The sequence below is a fragment of the Hemitrygon akajei genome, chromosome 11, assembly GCF_048418815.1.
Source record: "Hemitrygon akajei chromosome 11, sHemAka1.3, whole genome shotgun sequence".
In the NCBI taxonomy this organism is placed as follows: Eukaryota; Metazoa; Chordata; class Chondrichthyes; order Myliobatiformes; family Dasyatidae; genus Hemitrygon; species Hemitrygon akajei.
Genome location: NC_133134.1, coordinates 2,559,961 through 2,580,278, shown reverse-complemented (window position 1 = coordinate 2,580,278; position 20,318 = coordinate 2,559,961). Strand labels below are relative to the sequence as shown.

The window sequence follows — 20,318 nt, the reverse complement described above, 5'->3', positions numbered from 1 at the left end:
AAGGCATTCTGGGGAGAGGCCCGCCCACTCCCATCTCGGATAATGAACTGATGACGCTAGGAAGGGAACGTCACAGGATACGCCATTGTAGTGGATAATGACGTCATTTATGTAACAAGACAACCTTATTTTATGAGGACGGCACGGTGGCTGGAGCGGGCACATGTCTGCTTTGTGACAGCATGACTCCTGCAGCTGAGTCAGGGCTGTCACCCTCATCCACACTGGACCCAGCCACCAGCCTCTCGCCTGGGATGGAACTCCATCAGAGGGACTTGCTGTCTGGCCTTCCCCCAAACAAACTGTGCTTCAGCCCACACTCTGCTGTATTTGGTTGGCTTCTTCGTGATTCTCCCTTTGGCCATGTGGTTCCACCATATGCTGAGAAGACTGTGGAGGTAAATGATCGATCCATCACACTAGACCATGCTGCACCTCCACTCCTCAAGCAAATTCCAATGAATGCCCTAAACTTACTTCAGCTTATTGTCATTCAATTGTGACGTGTACCATGCTATACGTGGGCGCCAACAGCATAGCATTTAGCACAAAGCTGTTACAGCTCGGGGCATCAGAGTCCAATTCCGATGCCGTCTGTAAGGAGTTGCTACATTCTTCCTGTGAGCGTGTGGTTTCCTTAGAGTGGTCCGGCTTCCTCTTACAGTCCACCAGCCTCCGGATCCAGCATATTATCCTCCGCAACTTCCGCCACCTTCAATGAGACCCCACCACTAAGCACATCTTTCCCTCTCTACCCCTCCCTGCTTTTCACAGGGATCGTTCCCTCCGCGATTGCCTGGTCCACACATCCCTCCCCATTGATCTCCCACCTGACACTTATCCCTGGAAGTGTAAGTGCTACACCTGTCCCTACACCTCCTCTCTTACCACCATTCAGGGCCCCAAACAGTCCTTCCACGTGAGGCAACACTTCACTTGTGAGTCTGTTGGGGTAATCTATTGCATCCGGTGCTCCTGGTGCGGCCTCCTCTACATCAGCGAGACCCGATGCAGATTGGGGGACCGCTTCGTCAAGCACCTCCGCTCTGTCCGCCACAACAGACAGGATCTCCTGGTTGCCACCCACTTCAACTCTGCTTCACATTCCCATTCGGATATGTCCATACATGGCCTCCTCTACTGCCATGATGAGGCCAAACTCAGGTTGGAGGAGCAACATCTCATATACCCTCTACCAGCCCCTTGGTATGAACATCGAATTCTCCAACTTCCGGTAATTTCCTCCCTCTCCCTTCCACCATCCCACTTTCACTCTGCCTCCTCTTCTAGATGCCTATCTCATGATTCTGCCTTCTTCTAATACCCATAGTGCTTTCCCCTTACATTCCTTCTTCACCTCTCCTGCCTATCCCCTCCCCCATCCGTTGATCTTTCCTCTGATTGTTTTTTCACCTGGCACCTTCCACCCTCCCCCCACCTTTATAGGGCCCCTGCCCCCTCCTTCTTCAGGCCTGACGAAGGGTCTCGGCCTGAAACGTTGACTGCTCGTTTCCACGGATGCTGCCCGACCTGCTGAGTTCATCCAGCTTATGTACGTGTTGATTTGACCACAGCATCTGCAGTGTACTTTGTGTTTCCTACAGTCCAAAGAGGTACTGGTTAGTAGGTTAACTGGTCATTGTAAACCCTCCCGTAATCAAGCTCGGGTTAAATATGTAGGTTGTTAGGGGGTGTGGCTCGTTGGGCTGGAAGGACTTGTTCTGCACTGTATCTTTAAATAAATAAATTTATTCAATACTGCCAAATGAAACAATGTTCCTGCAGACTAAGGTGCACAACACAGTATGTCAACTCAAGTATCAATGAAGTTTATCGTCATTTAACTACATACATGTATATAACGTATAAAGTGATATTTTGACAAATAAATTATCAAATAATAAGGTGCATTTATGACACAAGTTAAAAAGTAAACAGTATAACGATACTGGTGTTTCATACGTGATGAGACCTGGGTGGTGACAGGGAGCTCAGTGGTCTCACAGCCTGGGGGAGGAAGCTGCCTCCCACCCTAACAGCCTCATGCTACACAACCTCCTGCCTGATGGTAGGGGGTCAAAGAGATTGTTGGTCAGATGGGAGGGATCACTGACAATGCTAAGGACCCTGCATACGCAGTGCTCCTGATAAATACCTCTAAGGGGTGGAAGGGAGACCCCGATGATCCTCAGCATTCCTCACGATCCTTTGTAGAGACTTGCAGTCAGATGCCTTGCATTTCCCATGCACCTTTCCAACAGGTCAGGCCCTTCTACAGTGAATGAATCTGCTTAGAATTGCAGCAGTTAGTTGTGGAACCATGAGGCACATGTGAATCAGTCACCCAGACCAAATGAGGCATGGCAAGTCTCTGGGAGACTGAGATAAGGTGAGGGAAAACAAATCTATTAAAGAAAATCTTTCTCCTTTCCCTCTGATCAACAATGTATTCAATCAGTTGTGGTTGCCTACTGTATCGGTGCCCCTGATGTGGCCTCTATATTGTGAGATCCAATGTAGATTGGGGGCCGCTTTGTTGAGCACCTCTGCTCCATCCACAAAAAGTGGAATTTCTCAGGTTCCATTTCCATTTCCTATTCCTATTTCAGGTTCCAGTTCCATTTCAATTCCTATCCCCATTCCCATTCTGACATGTCAGTCCAAGGCCTCTGTCTACACGATGAGGCCACTCTCACATTGGAGGAGCAACACCTTATATTTCGTAAGGGTAACCTCCAACCTGATGGCATGAACAATAATTTCTCCAAATTCCAGTAATGTTTCCCCCCACTCCGTTCCTCTTTCTTCAATTCCTCACTCTAGCCTCTTACCTCTTCTCACTTGTGTATCACCTTCCCCTGGTCCTCCTCCTCCTCCCCTTTCTCCCATGATCCACTCTCCACTCCTATCAGATTCCTTCTTCTCCAGCCCTTTACCTTTTCCACCTATCACCTGTCAGCTTCTTCATCCCCCCCCCCCCTCTGCCACCCACCTACCCATCTCATTCCTCACTTGGTCTCACCTATCACCTACCCATCTCATTCCTCACCTGGTCTCACCTATCACCTACCCATCTCATTCATCACCTGGTCTCACCTATCACCTACCCATCTCATTCATCACCTGGTCTCACCTATCACCTACCCATCTCATTCCTCACCTGGTCTCACCTATCACCTACCCACCTCATTCCTCACCTGGTCTCACCTATCACCTACCTACCTCATTCCTCACCTGGTCTCATCTATCACCTACCCACCTCATTCCTCACCTGGTCTCACCTATCACCTACCTACCTCATTCCTCACCTGGTCTCACCTATCACCTACCCACCTCATTCCTCACCTGGTCTCACCTATCACCTACCCATCTCATTCCTCACTTGGTCTCACCTATCACCTACCCATCTCATTCCTCACCTGGTCTCACCTATCACCTACCCACCTCATTCCTCACCTGGTCTCACCTATCACCTACCTACCTCATTCCTCACCTGGTCTCATCTATCACCTACCCACCTCATTCCTCACCTGGTCTCACCTATCACCTACCTACCTCATTCCTCACCTGGTCTCACCTATCACCTACCTACCTCATTCCTCACCTGGTCTCATCTATCACCTACCCACCTCATTCCTCACCTGGTCTCACCTATCACCTACCTACCTCATTCCTCACCTGGTCTCACCTATCACCTACCCACCTCATTCCTCACCTGGTCTCACCTATCACCTACCTACCTCATTCCTCAACTGGTCTCACCTATCACCTACCCACCTCATTCCTCACCTGGTCTCACCTATCACCTACCCATCTCATTCCTCACTTGGTCTCACCTATCACCTACCCATCTCATTCATCACCTGGTCTCACCTATCACCTACCCATCTCATTCATCACCTGGTCTCACCTATCACCTACCCATCTCATTCCTCACCTGGTCTCACCTATCACCTACCCACCTCATTCCTCACCTGGTCTCACCTATCACCTACCTACCTCATTCCTCACCTGGTCTCATCTATCACCTACCCACCTCATTCCTCACCTGGTCTCACCTATCACCTACCTACCTCATTCCTCACCTGGTCTCACCTATCACCTACCCACCTCATTCCTCACCTGGTCTCACCTATCACCTACCCATCTCATTCCTCACTTGGTCTCACCTATCACCTACCCATCTCATTCCTCACCTGGTCTCACCTATCACCTACCCACCTCATTCCTCACCTGGTCTCACCTATCACCTACCTACCTCATTCCTCACCTGGTCTCATCTATCACCTACCCACCTCATTCCTCACCTGGTCTCACCTATCACCTACCTACCTCATTCCTCACCTGGTCTCACCTATCACCTACCTACCTCATTCCTCACCTGGTCTCATCTATCACCTACCCACCTCATTCCTCACCTGGTCTCACCTATCACCTACCTACCTCATTCCTCACCTGGTCTCACCTATCACCTACCCACCTCATTCCTCACCTGGTCTCACCTATCACCTACCTACCTCATTCCTCACCTGGTCTCACCTATCACCTACCCACCTCATTCCTCACCTGGTCTCACCTATCACCTACCCATCTCATTCCTCACCTGGTCTCACCTATCACCTACCCATCTCATTCATCACCTGGTCTCACCTATCACCTACCCATCTCATTCATCACCTGGTCTCACCTATCACCTACCCATCTCATTCCTCACCTGGTCTCACCTATCACCTACCCACCTCATTCCTCACCTGGTCTCACCTATCACCTACCTACCTCATTCCTCACCTGGTCTCATCTATCACCTACCCACCTCATTCCTCACCTGGTCTCACCTATCACCTACCTACCTCATTCCTCACCTGGTCTCACCTATCACCTACCCACCTCATTCCTCACCTGGTCTCACCTATCACCTACCCATCTCATTCCTCACTTGGTCTCACCTATCACCTCCCAGCTTCTTACTTCATCCCCCCCCCCTCTGCCACCCACCTACCCATCTCATTCCTCACCTGGTCTCACCTATCACCTACCCATCTCATTCCTCACCTGGTCTCACCTATCACCTACCCATCTCATTCCTCACCTGGTCTCACCTATCACCTCCCAGCTTCTTACTTAATCCCCCCCTCTGCCACCCACCTACCCATCTCATTCCTCACCTGGTCTCACCTATCACCTGTCAAGCTTGTGCTTCTTCCCTTTTCCTTTCCAATCCTGATGAAGTGTCTCGGCCCGTAACGTTGACAGTTCATTTTTTTCCATAGATGTTGCCTGACCTTCTGAGTTCCTCCAGCATTGTGTCTGTGTGTTGCTCTGGATTTCCAGTGTCTGCACAATCTCTTGTGTTTTTGATAGTTGCTATCCACTTTAAATCGACCACTGTGTTTGGTCAGAAAGAAAAGATTGCAATTTTGTTAGTAACCTTTGTTGGTTGGGGGTGGCACAAGTTCGTGTAAGGCTATTACAGCGCCAGTCATCTGGGTTTATTTCCCTTGCTGTATAGGAAGAAGCACAGTCGATGTTTCGTGCCGAGACCCTTTGTCAGGACCAAAATGTCATCTGTGCTTCTTCCTATAAATGCTGCCTGGCCTGCTGCGTTCCACCAGCATTTTGTGTGTGTTGCTTGAATTTCCAGCATCTGCAGTTTTCCTCGTGTTTGCATTACTATCACTGATACATGTTGTGAAATTGTATGTTCTACCTGTGGGTTCCCTGCACATTCCAAAGGGAGTTAATTGAATCAGTGTTAATTGGTCACATGGGTGGTGATAACTTGTTTGGCTGGAAAGGCCTGTTATACTGTGCTGGATCTCTAAATGTAAATCTTTGTGAAGTACCCCAGGCATAGAACAGAAAAGTAGACTGCAGGAATAGATCCTATAGCCCACAATGTTATGTCAAAAAATTCAAATTAGGAGGCAAATGCGACTAGGAAGGGGAGGAGGGAAGAGAAGAGAGCTGTATTGATAGGGGATTCTATTGTCGGGGGGCAGATAGGAGATTTTGTGGGGAAGATCGGGAGTCTCGGATGGTATGTTGCTTCCCTGGTGCCGGGGTCTGAGACATCTCAGATTGGGTGCAGGTTATTCTCGAGAGGGAGGGCAAGAATCCAGATGTTGTGGTCCATGTAGGGACCAATGATGTGGGTAGGATGAGTGAGGGGGTCCTGCGTAGGGAGTTCAGGGAGTTAGGTGCGAAGCTGAAGAGCAGGACCTCCAGGGTAACAAACTCAGGATTGCTACCTGTGCCACATGCGAGTGAGGCAAGGAACAGAAAGATTATAAAGATTAATACGTGGCTGAGAGGATGGTGCAGGAGGGAGGGCTTCAGGTTTGTAGATAATTGGGCTTTGTTCCAGGCAAGGTGGGATCTGTTCCGAAGGGACGGTTTACACCTGAACTGGAGCGGTACTAACATTCTTGCAGGGGACGTATAAGATTATTAAGGGATTGGACAAGATAGAGGCAGGAAATATGTTCCAGATGCTGGGAGAGTCCAGTACCAGAGGACATGGTTTGAGAATAAGGGGTAGGTCATTTAGGACAGAGTTAAGGAAGAACTTCTTCTCCCAGAGAGTTGTGGGGGTCTGGAATGCACTGCCTCGGAAGGTAGTGGAGGCCAATTCTCTGGATGCTTTCAAGAAGGAGCTAGATAGGTATCTTATGGATAGGGGAATCAAGGGATATGGGGACAAGGCAGGAACCGGGTATTGATAGTAGTTGATCAGCCATGATCTCAAAATGGTGGTGCAGGCTCGAGGGGCTGAATGGTCTACTTCTGCACCTATTGTCTATTGTCTAAATTAATCCTCTGCCTACAAAATGTTCATATCCTCCCATTTCCTGCACATCCCTGTCCCTGTCTGAGAGCCTCTTTAATGGTTCTATCATGTCTGCCTCCAGGCCCCACTACTCTGTGTAAAAACCGTAACCTTTCCCATAAATGCGTGTTTAAGAATTTATTAGACATTTCCATCATGAGGAAAAAGATACTGTCTGTCTACACAAAGTACACTGCAGATGCTGTGGTCAAAGCAACACGTACAACAAGCTGGAGGAACTCAGTAGGTCAGACAGCATCTGTGGAAATGAGCAGTCAAGGTTTCGGGCCGAGACCCTTCGTCAGGACTGAAGGATCTATCTGTGCCTGTCATAATCTTATAAACCTCTATCAGATCTCCCCCCAGCCTCCGCTGCTGCACAGAAAACAATCCAAGTTTGTCCAGCCTCTCGTTATAGCACAAACTCTCTAATCCAGGCAGTTTCCTGGTAAACCTCTTCTGCACCCTCTTCAAAGCCTCGATATTCTTCTTATAATGGGGTGACAAGAACTGTATACGATACTCCAGATGTGGCCTGACTCGAGTTTTGTAAAGCTGCAACGTAATTTCTTCAATTTTGAACTCAATGCCTTGACTTATAAAAGCAAGCATGCCATTTGCCTTCCTAACCACCCTAACAACCTGTGTAGCCACTTTCAGGGAGCTATGAACTTGGACACTAAGATCCCTCTGCTCATCAACACTGTTAAGGGTCTTGTTCTCAACAGTGCACTGTGTCTATGTTTGACTACCAAGGTGCAACATCTCACATTTGGCCAGGTTAAGCTCCATTTGCTATTTCACAGCTCATATCTGTAACTGATCTACCCTGTTGTATTCATAAAAACATAGAAAACCTACAGCACAATACAGGCCCTTCGGCCCACAATGTCCTTACTTGGAAATTACCTAGGGTTACCCATAGCCCTCTGTTTTTCTGAGCTCCATGTACCTATCCAGGAGTCTCTTAAAAGACTCTATTGTATCCACCTCCACCACCGTTGCCGGCAGCCCATTCCATGCACTCACCACCCTCTGTGTAAAAAACTTACCCCTGACATCTCCTCTGTACCTACTTCCAAGCACCTTAAAACTGTGTCCTCTTGTGTTAGCCATTTCAGCCCTGGGGAAAAGCCTCTGACTATCCACACAATCAATGCCTCTCATCATCTTATATGCCCTTATCAGGTCACCTCTCATTCTCTGCCACTCCAACGAGAAAAGGCTGAGTTCATTCAACCTATTCTCAGATGGCATGCTCCCCAATCCAGGCAACATCCTTGTAAATCTCCTCTGCACCCTTTCTATGGCTTCCACGTCCTTCCTGTAGTGAGACGACCAGAACCCTTGTCAGCCTTCTACACTATCCACAATGCCACCAATCTGCATCATGTCTGCAAACTTATTAACCAATTATTTTCAGAGGTCATTCATATACATCATAAACAGCAGAGGTCCCAGCACAGATCCCTGTGGAACACCACTAAGCACAGACCTCCAGCCAGAATAAGTCCCTTTGACCCTACTCTGTCCTTCATGGGCGAGCAGCTCTGAATCCAAACAGCCAATTCACCATGGACCCCGTGCATCTTCTCTTCCGGATGAGCCTCCCATGGGGGACCTTGTTGACAACACCCACAGCTCTACCTTCATCAATCACCATCTTCACCTCATCAAAAAAACTCAGTCAAGTTAGTACGACATGACTCACCCCGCACAAAACCATGGTGCTTCTCGCTAATTACGCCATGGTTTTCCAAAGGCTCATAAATTGTATCCCTAGGAATTCTCTCCACTAACTTCCCTATAACTGATGTGAGACTCACCGGTCTATAGTTTCCTGATTTGTCGCAATCTTCCCTCTTGAATAAAAATTCAATTTATTTGTCACGTGTTGCCCCCAGTGACTGGGTCTCAATTCTCACTGCTGTCCATAAGAAGTTTGTATGTGATGGTGTAACTCTGCCATGAATGGTCCCAAGCCTGGCTGTGTGAGGAGGAGGGTTGGGCATGGGGCTAGCAACCCCATCCCGTAATATATAAAAGCTACAGGAACACCAAAAGAAACTCCAAAGACCTCATCCCTGAGAGAGGAAGGATCTTCGAAGATGTACTGCAACTGGATAACTGCTGGGAGGGTAGGGGCGTGAGAAAGGGAGTAGGTGTGGGGGAGGAGAGGGAGTGGGGTGAGTGTGTGGGTGGAGGGAACAAGTGGGTGGGGGGGTGAGGGAGTGGGTGCACAGGAAGGGAGAGGGAGTGGGTGCGGAGGAGGGAGAGGGTAGCAGAAGTGGGTGGGGGGTGAGGGTGTGGGGGAGGGAGAGTGAGTGGGTGGGTGGGGTGGTATGGGAGTGAGGGAGTGTGGGAATGGGGTGGGGAGTGAAGAAGTGTGGGTGTGAGGTGGGTGGGGGTGTGTGAGGGAGTGGGGGAGTGAGGGGGTGGGATGGGTGGGTGTGAGGGTAGTGAGGGGGTGGGGTGGGTGGGTGTGAGGGAATGAAGGGTGGAGTGGGGGGGTGAGGGAGTGGGGTGGGGGAATGAGGGGTGGAGTAGGGGGTGGGGTGGGGGAGTGTGAGGGGTGGAGTGGGGGTGAGGTGTGGGAGTGAGTGTGAGGGAGTGGGGTGGGGGAGTGTGAGGTGTGGAGTGGGGGTGAGGTGTGGGAGTGAGGGTGAGAGTGAGTGTGAGGGAGTGGGGTGGGTGTGGGGGAGTGTGAGGGAGTGTGACGGAGTGGGGGAGTGTGACGGAGTGGGGTGGGTGTGGGGGAGTGTGAGGGGTGGAGTGGGGGTGAGGTGTGGGAGTGAGTGTGGGGTAGGGGTGGGGGAGTGTGAGGGAGTGGGGTGGGTGTGGGGGAGTGAGAGGGGGTGTGTGAGGGAGTGGGTGTGGGGGAGTGTGAGGGTTGTTGTGGGGGTGAGGTGTGGGAGTGGGGTGGGTGTGGGGGAGTGTGAGGAGTGGAGTGGGGGTGAGGTGTGGGAGTGAGTGTGAGTGGGGTGGGGGAATGAGGGGTGGAGTGGGGGATTGAATGTGAGTGGGGTGGGGGAATGAGGGGTGGAGTGGGGGAGTGTGAGGGGTGGAGTGGGGGTGAGGTGTGGGAGTGAGTGTGAGGGAGTTGGGGATTGGGGTGGTGTGGGGGAGTGTGAGGGGTGGAGTGGGGGTGAGGTGTGGGAGTGAGTGTGAGTGGGGTGGGGGAATGAGGGGTGGAGTGGGTGTGGGTGAGGTGTGGGAGTGAGGGTGAGAGTGAGTGTGAGAGGTGGAATGGGGGTGAGGTGTGGGAGTGAGGGTGAGAGTGAGTGTGAGGGGTAGAGTGGGGGTGTGTGGGAGTGTGAGGGGTGGAGTGGGGGTGAGAGTGAGGGTGAGTGAGTGTGAGGGGAGGTGTGGGGGTGAGGTGTGGGAGTGAGGGTGAGAGTGAGTGTGAGGGGTGGAGTGGGGGTGAGGTGTGGGAGTGAGTGTGAGGGAGTGGGGTGGGTGTGGGGGAGTGAATGAGTGGAGAAGGCCGGTGTGGGGAGACAGCAGACAAGAGACGGGCGTGAGACTTCGGAGGATAGAGGCGTCCTCACCCCGGCCCGGCGCTGGAGGTAGGCGGGTTCCGGGAGGGGCACTGGGGCGGTGCCAGGCCGAGGGTGGGATTGTCCCGGGAGCTGGCGGTTGGCTGGCCCGATGTGGGCCGGCCGAGAGCCGAGGAGGGTCCCGGGATCTGCCGCTCCGCCACCTCCTCGGGAGGCATTGCCCGCCGCCTTAGCGAACGGACCATGTACACAATCAGCCGGGGTCCCAGCCGGCTGGCCACTCAGCGGAGGACGGGTGAGAGCCGGGCCCCGGGTCGGGAGTATCCGTGCCGGGGGGTAGGGGTATCCGGGGACCGGGCTTGGCCGACTCTCACACCCGCTTCTCTTCCCGCAGGACCATCCCAGCAGATCGAAGCCAAGCCCGGCTGCGACCTGAAGCAGAAGCCGACGGGGAGGTGAGTACAGGCGGGTCGGGGTGTTGCGCCAGACCCGAGGAGAATGGCTGGCGTGCTGCCTTTGTCCCTCCCCTCTGCTCCACCCCCCGACCTTGTGGTGAAGGTGACGGCGGGGCCGGGACGGGTCGGGGGCTGGTTGTGCCCCTGGTGCCGAGGCCCAGGCCGTCAGGGTTGCATAAGAGACGGCGGCTTGGCTCCTCGCCCGGTGCCGAGCGCTGCGCGCTTAAGTCTCGGTCATCCCTGATTTGGTTGTCATCTCCTGGTTTGCAAACACCAATGCCCTTGAACGGAAAACCCTACAGTAGTGGATACGGCCCAGTCCACCACGGGTAAAGCCCTTCCACACAGCACTGCCGAAAGAAAGCGGCTCCATTATCAAGGACCCCCACCATAGGCTATGCTACTACTGTCGGGAAGCATGTACTGCCTAGATTCAGGAACAGTTAATTACCCCTCTGGCTCCTGAACCAGAGGGGACAACTTCACTCACCCTATCATTGAAGTGTTCCATAAACGAAGGACTCGCATTCAAGGACTGTTCATCTCAAGCTCTCCATATTTCCTGGCAGTATTAGAATACAAGGGCAGGGATGTAATGTGAAGTTTTTGTCAGATTGCACCAAGAAGAGTTTTGGGCCCCTTATCTAAGAAAAGATGTCCTGGTATTGGAGAGGGTCCAGAGGAAGTTCATGACAGTGATCCTAGGAATGAAAGGGTTAATGTATGAGGAGGGTTTGATGGCTGTAGGCCTGTATTGCTGTAGTTTAGAAGAATGAAGAGTGGGGGATGTCACTGAAACCTATCGAATATTGAAAGGCCTAGATAGAGTGAAGAGGATGTTTCCTATAGAGGGGGAGCTGAGGACCAGAGGGTACAGTATCAGAATAGAAAGATGTCCATTTAGGATGGAGATTAGAAGGAATTTGTTTAGCAAAAGGGTGGTACTTTTGTGGAATTCATTGCCACAAATGGCTGTTGAGGCCAAGTCATTGGGTATGTTTAAAATGGAGGTTAATAGATTTAGTTATCTAATTAGTAAAGGCATTAAAGGTTACAAGGAGAAGGCAAGAGAGTGGGATTGAGAGGGTTAATAATTCAGCCATGATGGAAGGGTGGAGCAGGCTCATGGGCCAAATAGCCTAATTAACACTGCTTAGGCCTTTTGATTTTCAATAGGTTTCGAACATAAGTGCACAGTGGAAGTAACCTGCCTTTGTCCCTTCTGTCAGTGGCAACTGTTCTGCTGGGCTTAGCAGCTAAGCCACATGTGAAAGCCAGGAGGAAACCCATGCAGTCACGGGTAGAATGTACAAACTCCTTAGAGACAACAGCGGCATTGAACCCTGATCGGGATCACTGGTGCAGTACACCGTCATGTTGAAGTGCCACCTCCCTCTTCGTGGCTGCAGAGTTTGTGTACACCAGTAGTGATTTTCCAGAATTCCTGGGGTTCAGGAAAAGTCCTAGCAGATTGTAAAGTGGGATTAGTAACTCTGCTGTTAGAGAGAAAATAATGAGCTAAAGATTAACCGGTTTCATTGGTGGGGCAATCTCCTAATCAGGGTGCTTTGGAAATCGTGATAAGGCAAAGTTAGTGAGGGTTTTTAAAAGAGAAATCGTGCACAGAACAATTCAGGGGAGTGTTTGATCAGGAGAGAGAAGGGACAATATGTGGTTGTAGTATTTCTGGATTTTCAAAGGCTTGTGATAAGATGTAACAAAATGTTTTTATTGAGAATAAGGGTTTACGATTAGATTAGACGATGAGGTAGGAGCATAATTAGCCATTCAGGCCATTGAGTCTGTCTGCCATTCCATCATGGCTGATTTATTATCCCTCTCAATCCCACTCTCCTGCCTTCTCCTGTAACCTTTGATGCCCTGGCTAATCAAGAACCTCTGAACCTCCACTTTAAATATTCCCAATTACTTGGCCTCCACAGCTGCCTGTGTCAATGAATTTTACAGATTCACCACCTAGTTAATGAAATTCCTCTTTATCTCTGTTCTAAATGGTTGTCCCTCTTTTCTGAGGCTGTACCCTCTGGTCCTAAGCTCACCCACCACTGGAAACATCCTCTCCATCTCCACTCCATTTGGGTCATTCTTCTAAACTCCAGTGAGCACAGGCCCAGCTTTATTTGTCACACGTACATCAAAAATGCATTGTTTGTTTCAACAACCAACACAGTCTGAGGATGTGCTGAGGGCAGCCCACAAGTGTCACCATGCTTCCGGTGCCAACATAGCGTTCCCACAACTTACTAACCCCCAACTGGTACATCTTTGAAATGTGGAAGGAAACCCAGACAGTCAGAGCGAAAAAGTACAAACATCTTGCAGACAGTGGCAGCAATTAAACACCGACTCGTGATGGCTAACTCGACACTGCCGTGCTGCCTGCACGTTTACGGGTTCAGTAAATCAATTGTCAGGGAGAGGGGAAGGGGAATGGATGTGCTGAGGACATAATGAGACACTGGTGTCCTCAGTGGAGCTCAAGAAGATTCATCAGGTGGCCTGATTGGGAACGCGCTGGTAAAGGACATACAGTCCGTATGACCTTGATTGAAAGAGTACAGAGAAAATTTACAAGGTTATTGCTGGGACTTGAGGACTTGATTTATAGAGAAAGGTTGAATAGGTTAGGACTTTATTCCCTGTAGCATAGGGGAATGAGGGGAGATTTGATGTTTACAAAAATATGAGGGGTATAGATAGGGTAAAAAAACAAGCTGAGGTTGGGTGAGACTAGAACTAGAGGTCATAGGTTAAGGGTGAAACATTTAAGGGGAAGATGAGGGAACTCCTTCACTCAGGGTGGTGTGAGTGTGGAATGAGCTGCCAGCAGAAGTGGTGGATGTGGGTTTGATTTCAACATTTATAAGAAATTTGAATGGGAGGGTTATGGAGAGCTATGGTCCAGGTGCAAGTGGAGGAGACTAGGCGGATTAGTAGTTCAGCATGGGCTAGATGGGCTGAAGAGCCTGATTCTGTGTTGTAGTGTGCTTTGTAGTGTTTCTCTAGCACACTGTGTGTTGCTCCAGATTCGAGTGGTTCCTGTCACTTGTGTCTCCCTCACACGGCTCTTGCTGGGTTGAAGAAAATGTAGACAGGGCTGTTGGTGGGTTTCAAAATTCAAAGTAAATTTATTATCAAAATATATATATGCCACCTTAGATTCATTTTCCTGCAGACGTCCACAGTAAACACAATAGAATCAAAGAATGACTGTCCCCAACCAGTGTGAATAAGACAACAAACTGTGCAAATGCAAAAATAAAAGTAATAAATAAATCTGCAATAAATATTGAGAACATGAGATGAAGAGTCCTTGAAAGTGAGTCCGTAGGTTGCGGGAACTGTTCAGTGTTGGGGTGAGTGAAGTTATCCTCTCTAGTCCAAGAGCCTGATGGTTGAGGGCTAATAACTGTTCCTGAACCCAGTGGTGTGGGTCCTGAGGCTCCTGAGGCTCCTGCACCTTTTCCCCAGTGGCAGCTGGAAAAAGAGAGCATGACCTGGGTGTTGGGGTGAGAGAGTCCCTTAATGATGGATGCTGCTTTCCTGCGACAGCACTCTCTGGATGTGCTCAGTGGTTTCACCTGTGATGGACTGGGCCATATCCACTACTTTTTATATGATTTTCTGTTCAAGGGCATTGGTGTTTCCATACCAGGCCGTGATACAATCAGTCCGTGTATTCTCCACCACACGTCTACAGAAGTTTGTCAGACTTGTAAATAACATGCTGAATCTTTGCCAAGTTCTAAGAAAGCAGAGGCGGTGCCATGCTTTCTTTGTAATGGCTCTTGTGTTCTGGACCCAGGATAGATTTGTTGGCTGGAATGTTCCACTTGGAATAGAGAGAGAACAAGAGTAGATCTCTCAGCAAGGTGTCAGAGATGCTGCCTAGAAGTCCTGCGGACTAAACCTGTAACCTGGTTATCCAGGCATAAACTGTGGTGCCTGTTTAGTGCTTCAAACTCTTTCATTCAGAACTTTAACAGTCTGTAGTTTATTACTTTACAGCCCTACGCAATATCGCTGGAACAGTGGCTCTTTGAACTTTACCCTCCAAACACAGTTGTATCTACCCTCCCGCATTTCTTGGAATACTTTCTCAATGGTTCACAAGCTTGTCCATTTGTTTCTCTCCAACAGTAACACAGGGGTTTGGTAAAAGCAGATAACTATAACTGGACTGCTCTGAATTCTGCTGGTATCTGTTCACAAGACTGGTTGGGTAATTGTTAAACAGAAACAGGTTTATTTTCACTGACTTGTTGGGAACGTTATTGTTTGTGGCAGCAGTAGGTGTAACAGATGAAAAGTGACCATAAATTACAATAAGAACATGAGGGTCAGACCCAGGGTGAAGCTCACTCTGCACCGTTCTGTCGCACGCTCCCTCCTCCCCCATCGCCGTCCCATTCCACAGTCCCTGTTTGCAAACTGTAACCTGAGTTGGTTGGGAGTAATGCATCTGAATGATTCTGAGGGCATAGACTGATCTGATGCAGTCAGAAGATGGATCCCTATCATCGTCAACCACCCTAGATGGGACGTTACAGAGGGCAGCCATCACAAGGACATGTTGTTTACTTGTTTCTCACCACCCAGTGAAATATTATTCAGCTGATGTTCGAAGGAGAGGAGGGAAAGGCTGTTGTTTGTGCCAAGGTCAGTGTATGAAAGTGAATTGCTGCAACCTTTTCTACATCCGTGCTTACCGTGGTGGTTCTGTGCAAGTGCTCTTTCACTCGAACTTTCATTAACCGACCTGCTGCCCCACCCATTCATTCAGTGACTGAGCCCACTCTGACCCGTTCACCTCCATGGCTGGCAGCTTGCCAGGGCACTGGAATAAAAGTACGGTGGATTCCAGTTAATTGGAGCAGCCGTTTATTTGTGACAACTCTTAAAGAACAAAAACTAACCAACAAAATAGCCAGGATTTCCCTTAGTTCTTTTGGGACAATATACCGTTCAGTTGGGACAGCAGACCGTTGCTGAACAGTTTCTAACTAGCTTCAGTTGCATGTACTGATGTTCAAAAAGCAGTGATATTTGTCACTGATAGTTGGCAAAATAAGCAGTAAGACAATTCAGAACTGTTTTGTTCACTGTGGTTTCAAGGATTGAAGCTTGGGATGCTGGAAACAGGCAGGAGTGAAAGTGAAATGATTTCATCACTTCAGCAAGGTAGAAACTATGAAGAGTTTGAAGGTATCAACAATCATCTTGAATGTTACAGTGAAAATGAAGATTTGGAGGCTGCAGTTGTCTACAGTATTGTATGAAGGCAGACCATTATCTACACTAGGAGCCTGCATTGACTTTGTTCAATAGAATCATTCAAAAGAACACATACGCTGGATGTATCTTCTGTCGATTACTATTAGGAACTAATACACCGTTTTATAATGCTGTATTAGTGTTGATAGTGTTCTAATTTGTTCTGAATTTTATTTAAATACATAATTTGTTACTCAGTTTTATACTTTTTTTGCTTTTTTAATTGTTTCCATGAAAATTCAGCTAATTGGGACAGCTGCTTAATTGGGCCAATATGTACTGGTCCTGATATGCCCCAGTTGAGCAGAATCCACTATTTTAAAATTCGTCCTTTGTTAGACCATAAGACTTCTGAGCAGAATTAGGCCATTCAGCCCATCAAGAATGCTCTGCCATTCCATCATGGCTGATTTATTAATCCTCTTAACTCCATTCCCCTGCCTCCTCACCGTAACCTTGACATCTTCACTAATCAAGAGGCTATCAACCCCGGATTTAAATATACCCATGACTTGGCCTCCACATCTCTGTTCTAACTGGACGTCCCTCTATTCTGAGGCTGTGTCCTCTGGTCCTAAACTCCCTCATGATTGGAAGCATCTGCTCCACGTCCACTCTATCTAGGCCTTTCAATATTTGATAGATTTCAATGAGATTGCTCCTCTTTGTTTTAAACTACAGCAAGCACAGGTCCAAAGCCATCAAACACTCCTCATATGTTAACCCTTTCATTCCTTGCAAAATTCTTTTCTGATTCAGCATATGAACACGTGTTAAAGGTTACAATAAATAATTTTCTTAGTTGTTTAAAGAATAACTGGCAGAAAGAAAGGAAAATAAGTTAATAAAGTAATAAAAGAGACAAAGTTACAGTGAGCCAGTTCATATAATCTTCCGCCAGAGGGAACTGAATCTACTGCTGGGGGAACTGCAGATTACCACCAGCTTTTCGACTCTCACCATCTCTCAATAACCTCGTCTCTATCTCCAGCTCTTAGCACTAGTCAAGATTCAAGTTTATTTATCAAAGTTCAAAGTAAATTTATTGAAGTACACATATATATCACCATATACAAACCAGAGATTCATTTTCTTGTGGGCATACTCAATAAATCTATAGAATAATATCCATAACGGAAGCAGTGGAAGGCTAGGGTATTCAACCATTGTATAGAAAACAACACATTGTGTAAATACAAAAGGAAATAATAAATATCGACAACATGAGATGAAGAGTCCTAGAAAGTGAGCCCATTGGTTATGGGACCATTTCAGTGGTGGGGTGAGTGAAGTTTTGCCCTCTGGTTCAAGAGTCTGATGGGTGAGGGGTAGTTACTGTTCCTGAACCTGGTGGTGCGAGTCCTGAGGCTCCTGTACCTTTTTCCTGAGAAGACAGCACGACCTGGGTGGTGGGGTCCCTGATGATGAATGTGGCTTTGCTATGATGATTCAGATGTGCTCAATGGTTAGGAGGGCTTTACCTGTGATGGACTGGACTGTATCCACTATAGGATGTAATGTTGAAGGGGACTGGTATTTCCACACCAGACCGTGATACAGCTGGTCAATACAGCATTTAACAACCAGTACGCCTGAGGTTGTGCTGGGGCAGCCTGCAACTGTCGCACTGTATTCTGGCACCAGTATAGTGTGGACCCCCTTCTGATGGAGTCTCTCCTGAATGCAACAAGCTCTCTCCCTCTCTTCCAGTGGCCCAGCGCCCAAGCTGGTATTTAACCGAGTGAATGGGAAACGTTACCCGACGCCGTGCACTGCGGAGCGCAGAGAGGAGGAACACACACCAGCACACGAGGAGAATGTGCGATTTGTCTATGAAGGTAAGGGGAGAATGATGGGGAGTCTCTCATGCCATTCCCAACCCTAGGATCCTCTCTCCTGCCCCCCACCTGAATTTAAATTCTACTTCCCCTTCCCATTCTGACATGTCACTCCACGGCCTCCTCTACTGTCCTGATATTCCATCTGGGTAGCCTTCAACCTGATAGCACGAGCACTGATTTCTCCTTCTGTTAATTTCTCCCCGCCCCTTTTTCTATGTTTCCTATCTTTGACTATCTTGCTTTACACCCGGGTAGTTATCAAACTTCATGTGTAAGCTGCAGTACACCCCGTCTGCCATTGGTCTGAACATTTGCATACTTAATCAGTTGCCTCTCATTTCTCTTCTCCATCCTGTTCTAGGATTAACCTGGTCCCTGTTGGAGTTACTGACTCCAATGCTGACCATTTGAGAGGAAACCAGTGCTAACATGGCCCCAAAACAGTCGATGAGGTTCCTTAAAACATCTATGTAGAGGAATAAACAGTTGACATTTCGGACAGAGACGTTTCACCAGGACCTGAAGAAGTTCTAATAAGGGGTCTTGGCCCAAAATGTCGACTGTTTATTCCCCTCCATAGATGCTGCCTGACCTGCTGAGTTCCTCCAGCATTTTGTGTTTATTGCTCTAGATTTCCAGAATCTGGTCTCTTGTGTTTATGATGAGGTCGCTGTGACACAAAGCAGAGAATACCATGTTTCAAGTTGAAGCTCATTGTTCTCTGATTGTATGTGTATATAACTAAATGAAACAATATTCCTGTCGACCACGGCACACTACAAAACATATCAAGTACAGCACATAAAACAAAATATTACTACAAATTAGTTAATAAAATATAATTCATGTAGTGTGCAGCACAGGTAAACGGGTCAAGTGATGAGACCTTAGTGGTGGCAGGGCCTCAGCCTGAGGGAAGAACCTGTTACCCAGTCTGGCAGGCATAGTCCTGATACTTTTGGCCGTTCAGCCTACAATGTTGTGCCAACTTTATAATCTCCAAGATCAATCTAACCATTCTCCCTTCCCTTCAGCATTTATATTGTATATGCGGGCGTGTCAGTGTGGGCCAATCCAACACCACCTCCCCACTCCCTCTGTCCCTGCTTTGGAATTCCAGGATCCCATCAGCTTCCGAAGATCGAAGCGCTGGAACGCTTGCTCTCTTGGTTGCTGCATACCCTTTACTATTTTACTGACTGGACCACCAACTCTGAAGTAACTGGATGTTAATCTTTGGTTGACATCCTTCTGCGATACCTTGGGGTATGTCACTAAGATAGAGGTGCTGTAGAAATACCAATTGTTTGTGATTTGGACTTGTGTTAGAGAATTACCAAATAACTACCTGAACCTCCACCAAATGTTTCCCGTAGCTGCTGATCAGACTTGCACAACAGTGAGGAGGAATTTTAGACCATTCTTCCATATTTCTGGGAAACCTTGCATGAACAGCCCTCTTCGGGTCATGTCACAGCATCTCAATTGGGTTAAAGTCTGGACTCTGACTTGACCATTCCAAAACATGAATGTTCTTTTTAAACCATTCTGCTTTTGGTTTACTCCTGTCTTTCAGATCATTGTCTTGTTACATTAAACAACTTCTATTAAGCTTCAGGTGACGGACTGCTACCCTGACATTCTCCTGTAAAATGTCTTGATACAATTTTGAATTCATTGTTCCCTCAACAATTGCAAGCTGTCCAGGCCCTGAGGCAGCAAAACGGCCCCAAACCATGATGCCCCTTCCACCGTGCTTCACGGTTGGGATGAGGTTTTGGTGTTGGTGTGCAGTACCCTTTTTCCTCTAACATAGCAATGAGCATTTCTGCCAAAAGGTTTAGCTTTTCTCTCCACAGAACATTGTTCCAGAAGCGTTGTAGAACATCTAAGTGGTCTTTTGGAAACTTGAGACGTGCAGTAATGTTTTTTAAGGAGAGCAGTGGTGTCCTTCCATGAGCACCATTCTTGTTCAGTGATTTTATTACAGTAGACACATAGACAGAGGCTTTAGCAAGTTTTGAGATTTCTGCAGGTCTTTTGCTGATACCCTTGGTTCTTTTTCACTTCCTTCAGCATTGTACATTGTGCTCTTGGTGTGATCTTTGCAGGACACCCACTGCTCAGGAGAGTATCAACAGTACTTGAGTTTCCTCCATTTGTAGACAATTTCTTTTACTGTGGACTGAGGTCTTTAGAAATGCTTTTGTAGCCTTTGCCAGCTTCATGTAACTCTACAATTCTATTAAAGTCCTCTGAAAGTTGTTTTGATCGAGGCATGGTGCACATAAACAGATCTTTCTTGAGAAGAGCAGACTTAATCAGTAACCCTGTTTTTTTTTACCTCCAATGCCATCTCATTGATTGGAACACCCGACTCCAAATAGCTTTTGCCCCAGTGGTT

The 20,318-nt window shown here is 48.1% G+C and overlaps 1 protein-coding gene across 4 annotated transcripts in view; it reads left to right on the top strand.

Annotated features, from left to right (window-relative positions):
- The first annotated feature begins 10,416 nt into the window (after positions 1-10,416).
- The window catches only part of mcrip2 (MAPK regulated corepressor interacting protein 2), a 33,741-nt gene continuing 23,839 nt past the window's right edge, over positions 10,417-20,318 (top strand). The window contains exons 1-3 of one of the 4 annotated variants that reach the window (XM_073060050.1): positions 10,431-10,618; positions 10,718-10,778; positions 17,784-17,911. In XM_073060050.1, the coding sequence (XP_072916151.1) occupies positions 10,567-10,618; positions 10,718-10,778; positions 17,784-17,911 (241 nt within the window). In that variant the 5' untranslated portion in view covers positions 10,431-10,566. Of the gene's footprint in view, positions 10,779-17,783; positions 17,912-20,318 lie in introns of all 4 variants that reach the window. The other 3 variants (XM_073060051.1, XM_073060052.1, XM_073060053.1) reach the window with 3 other exon arrangements.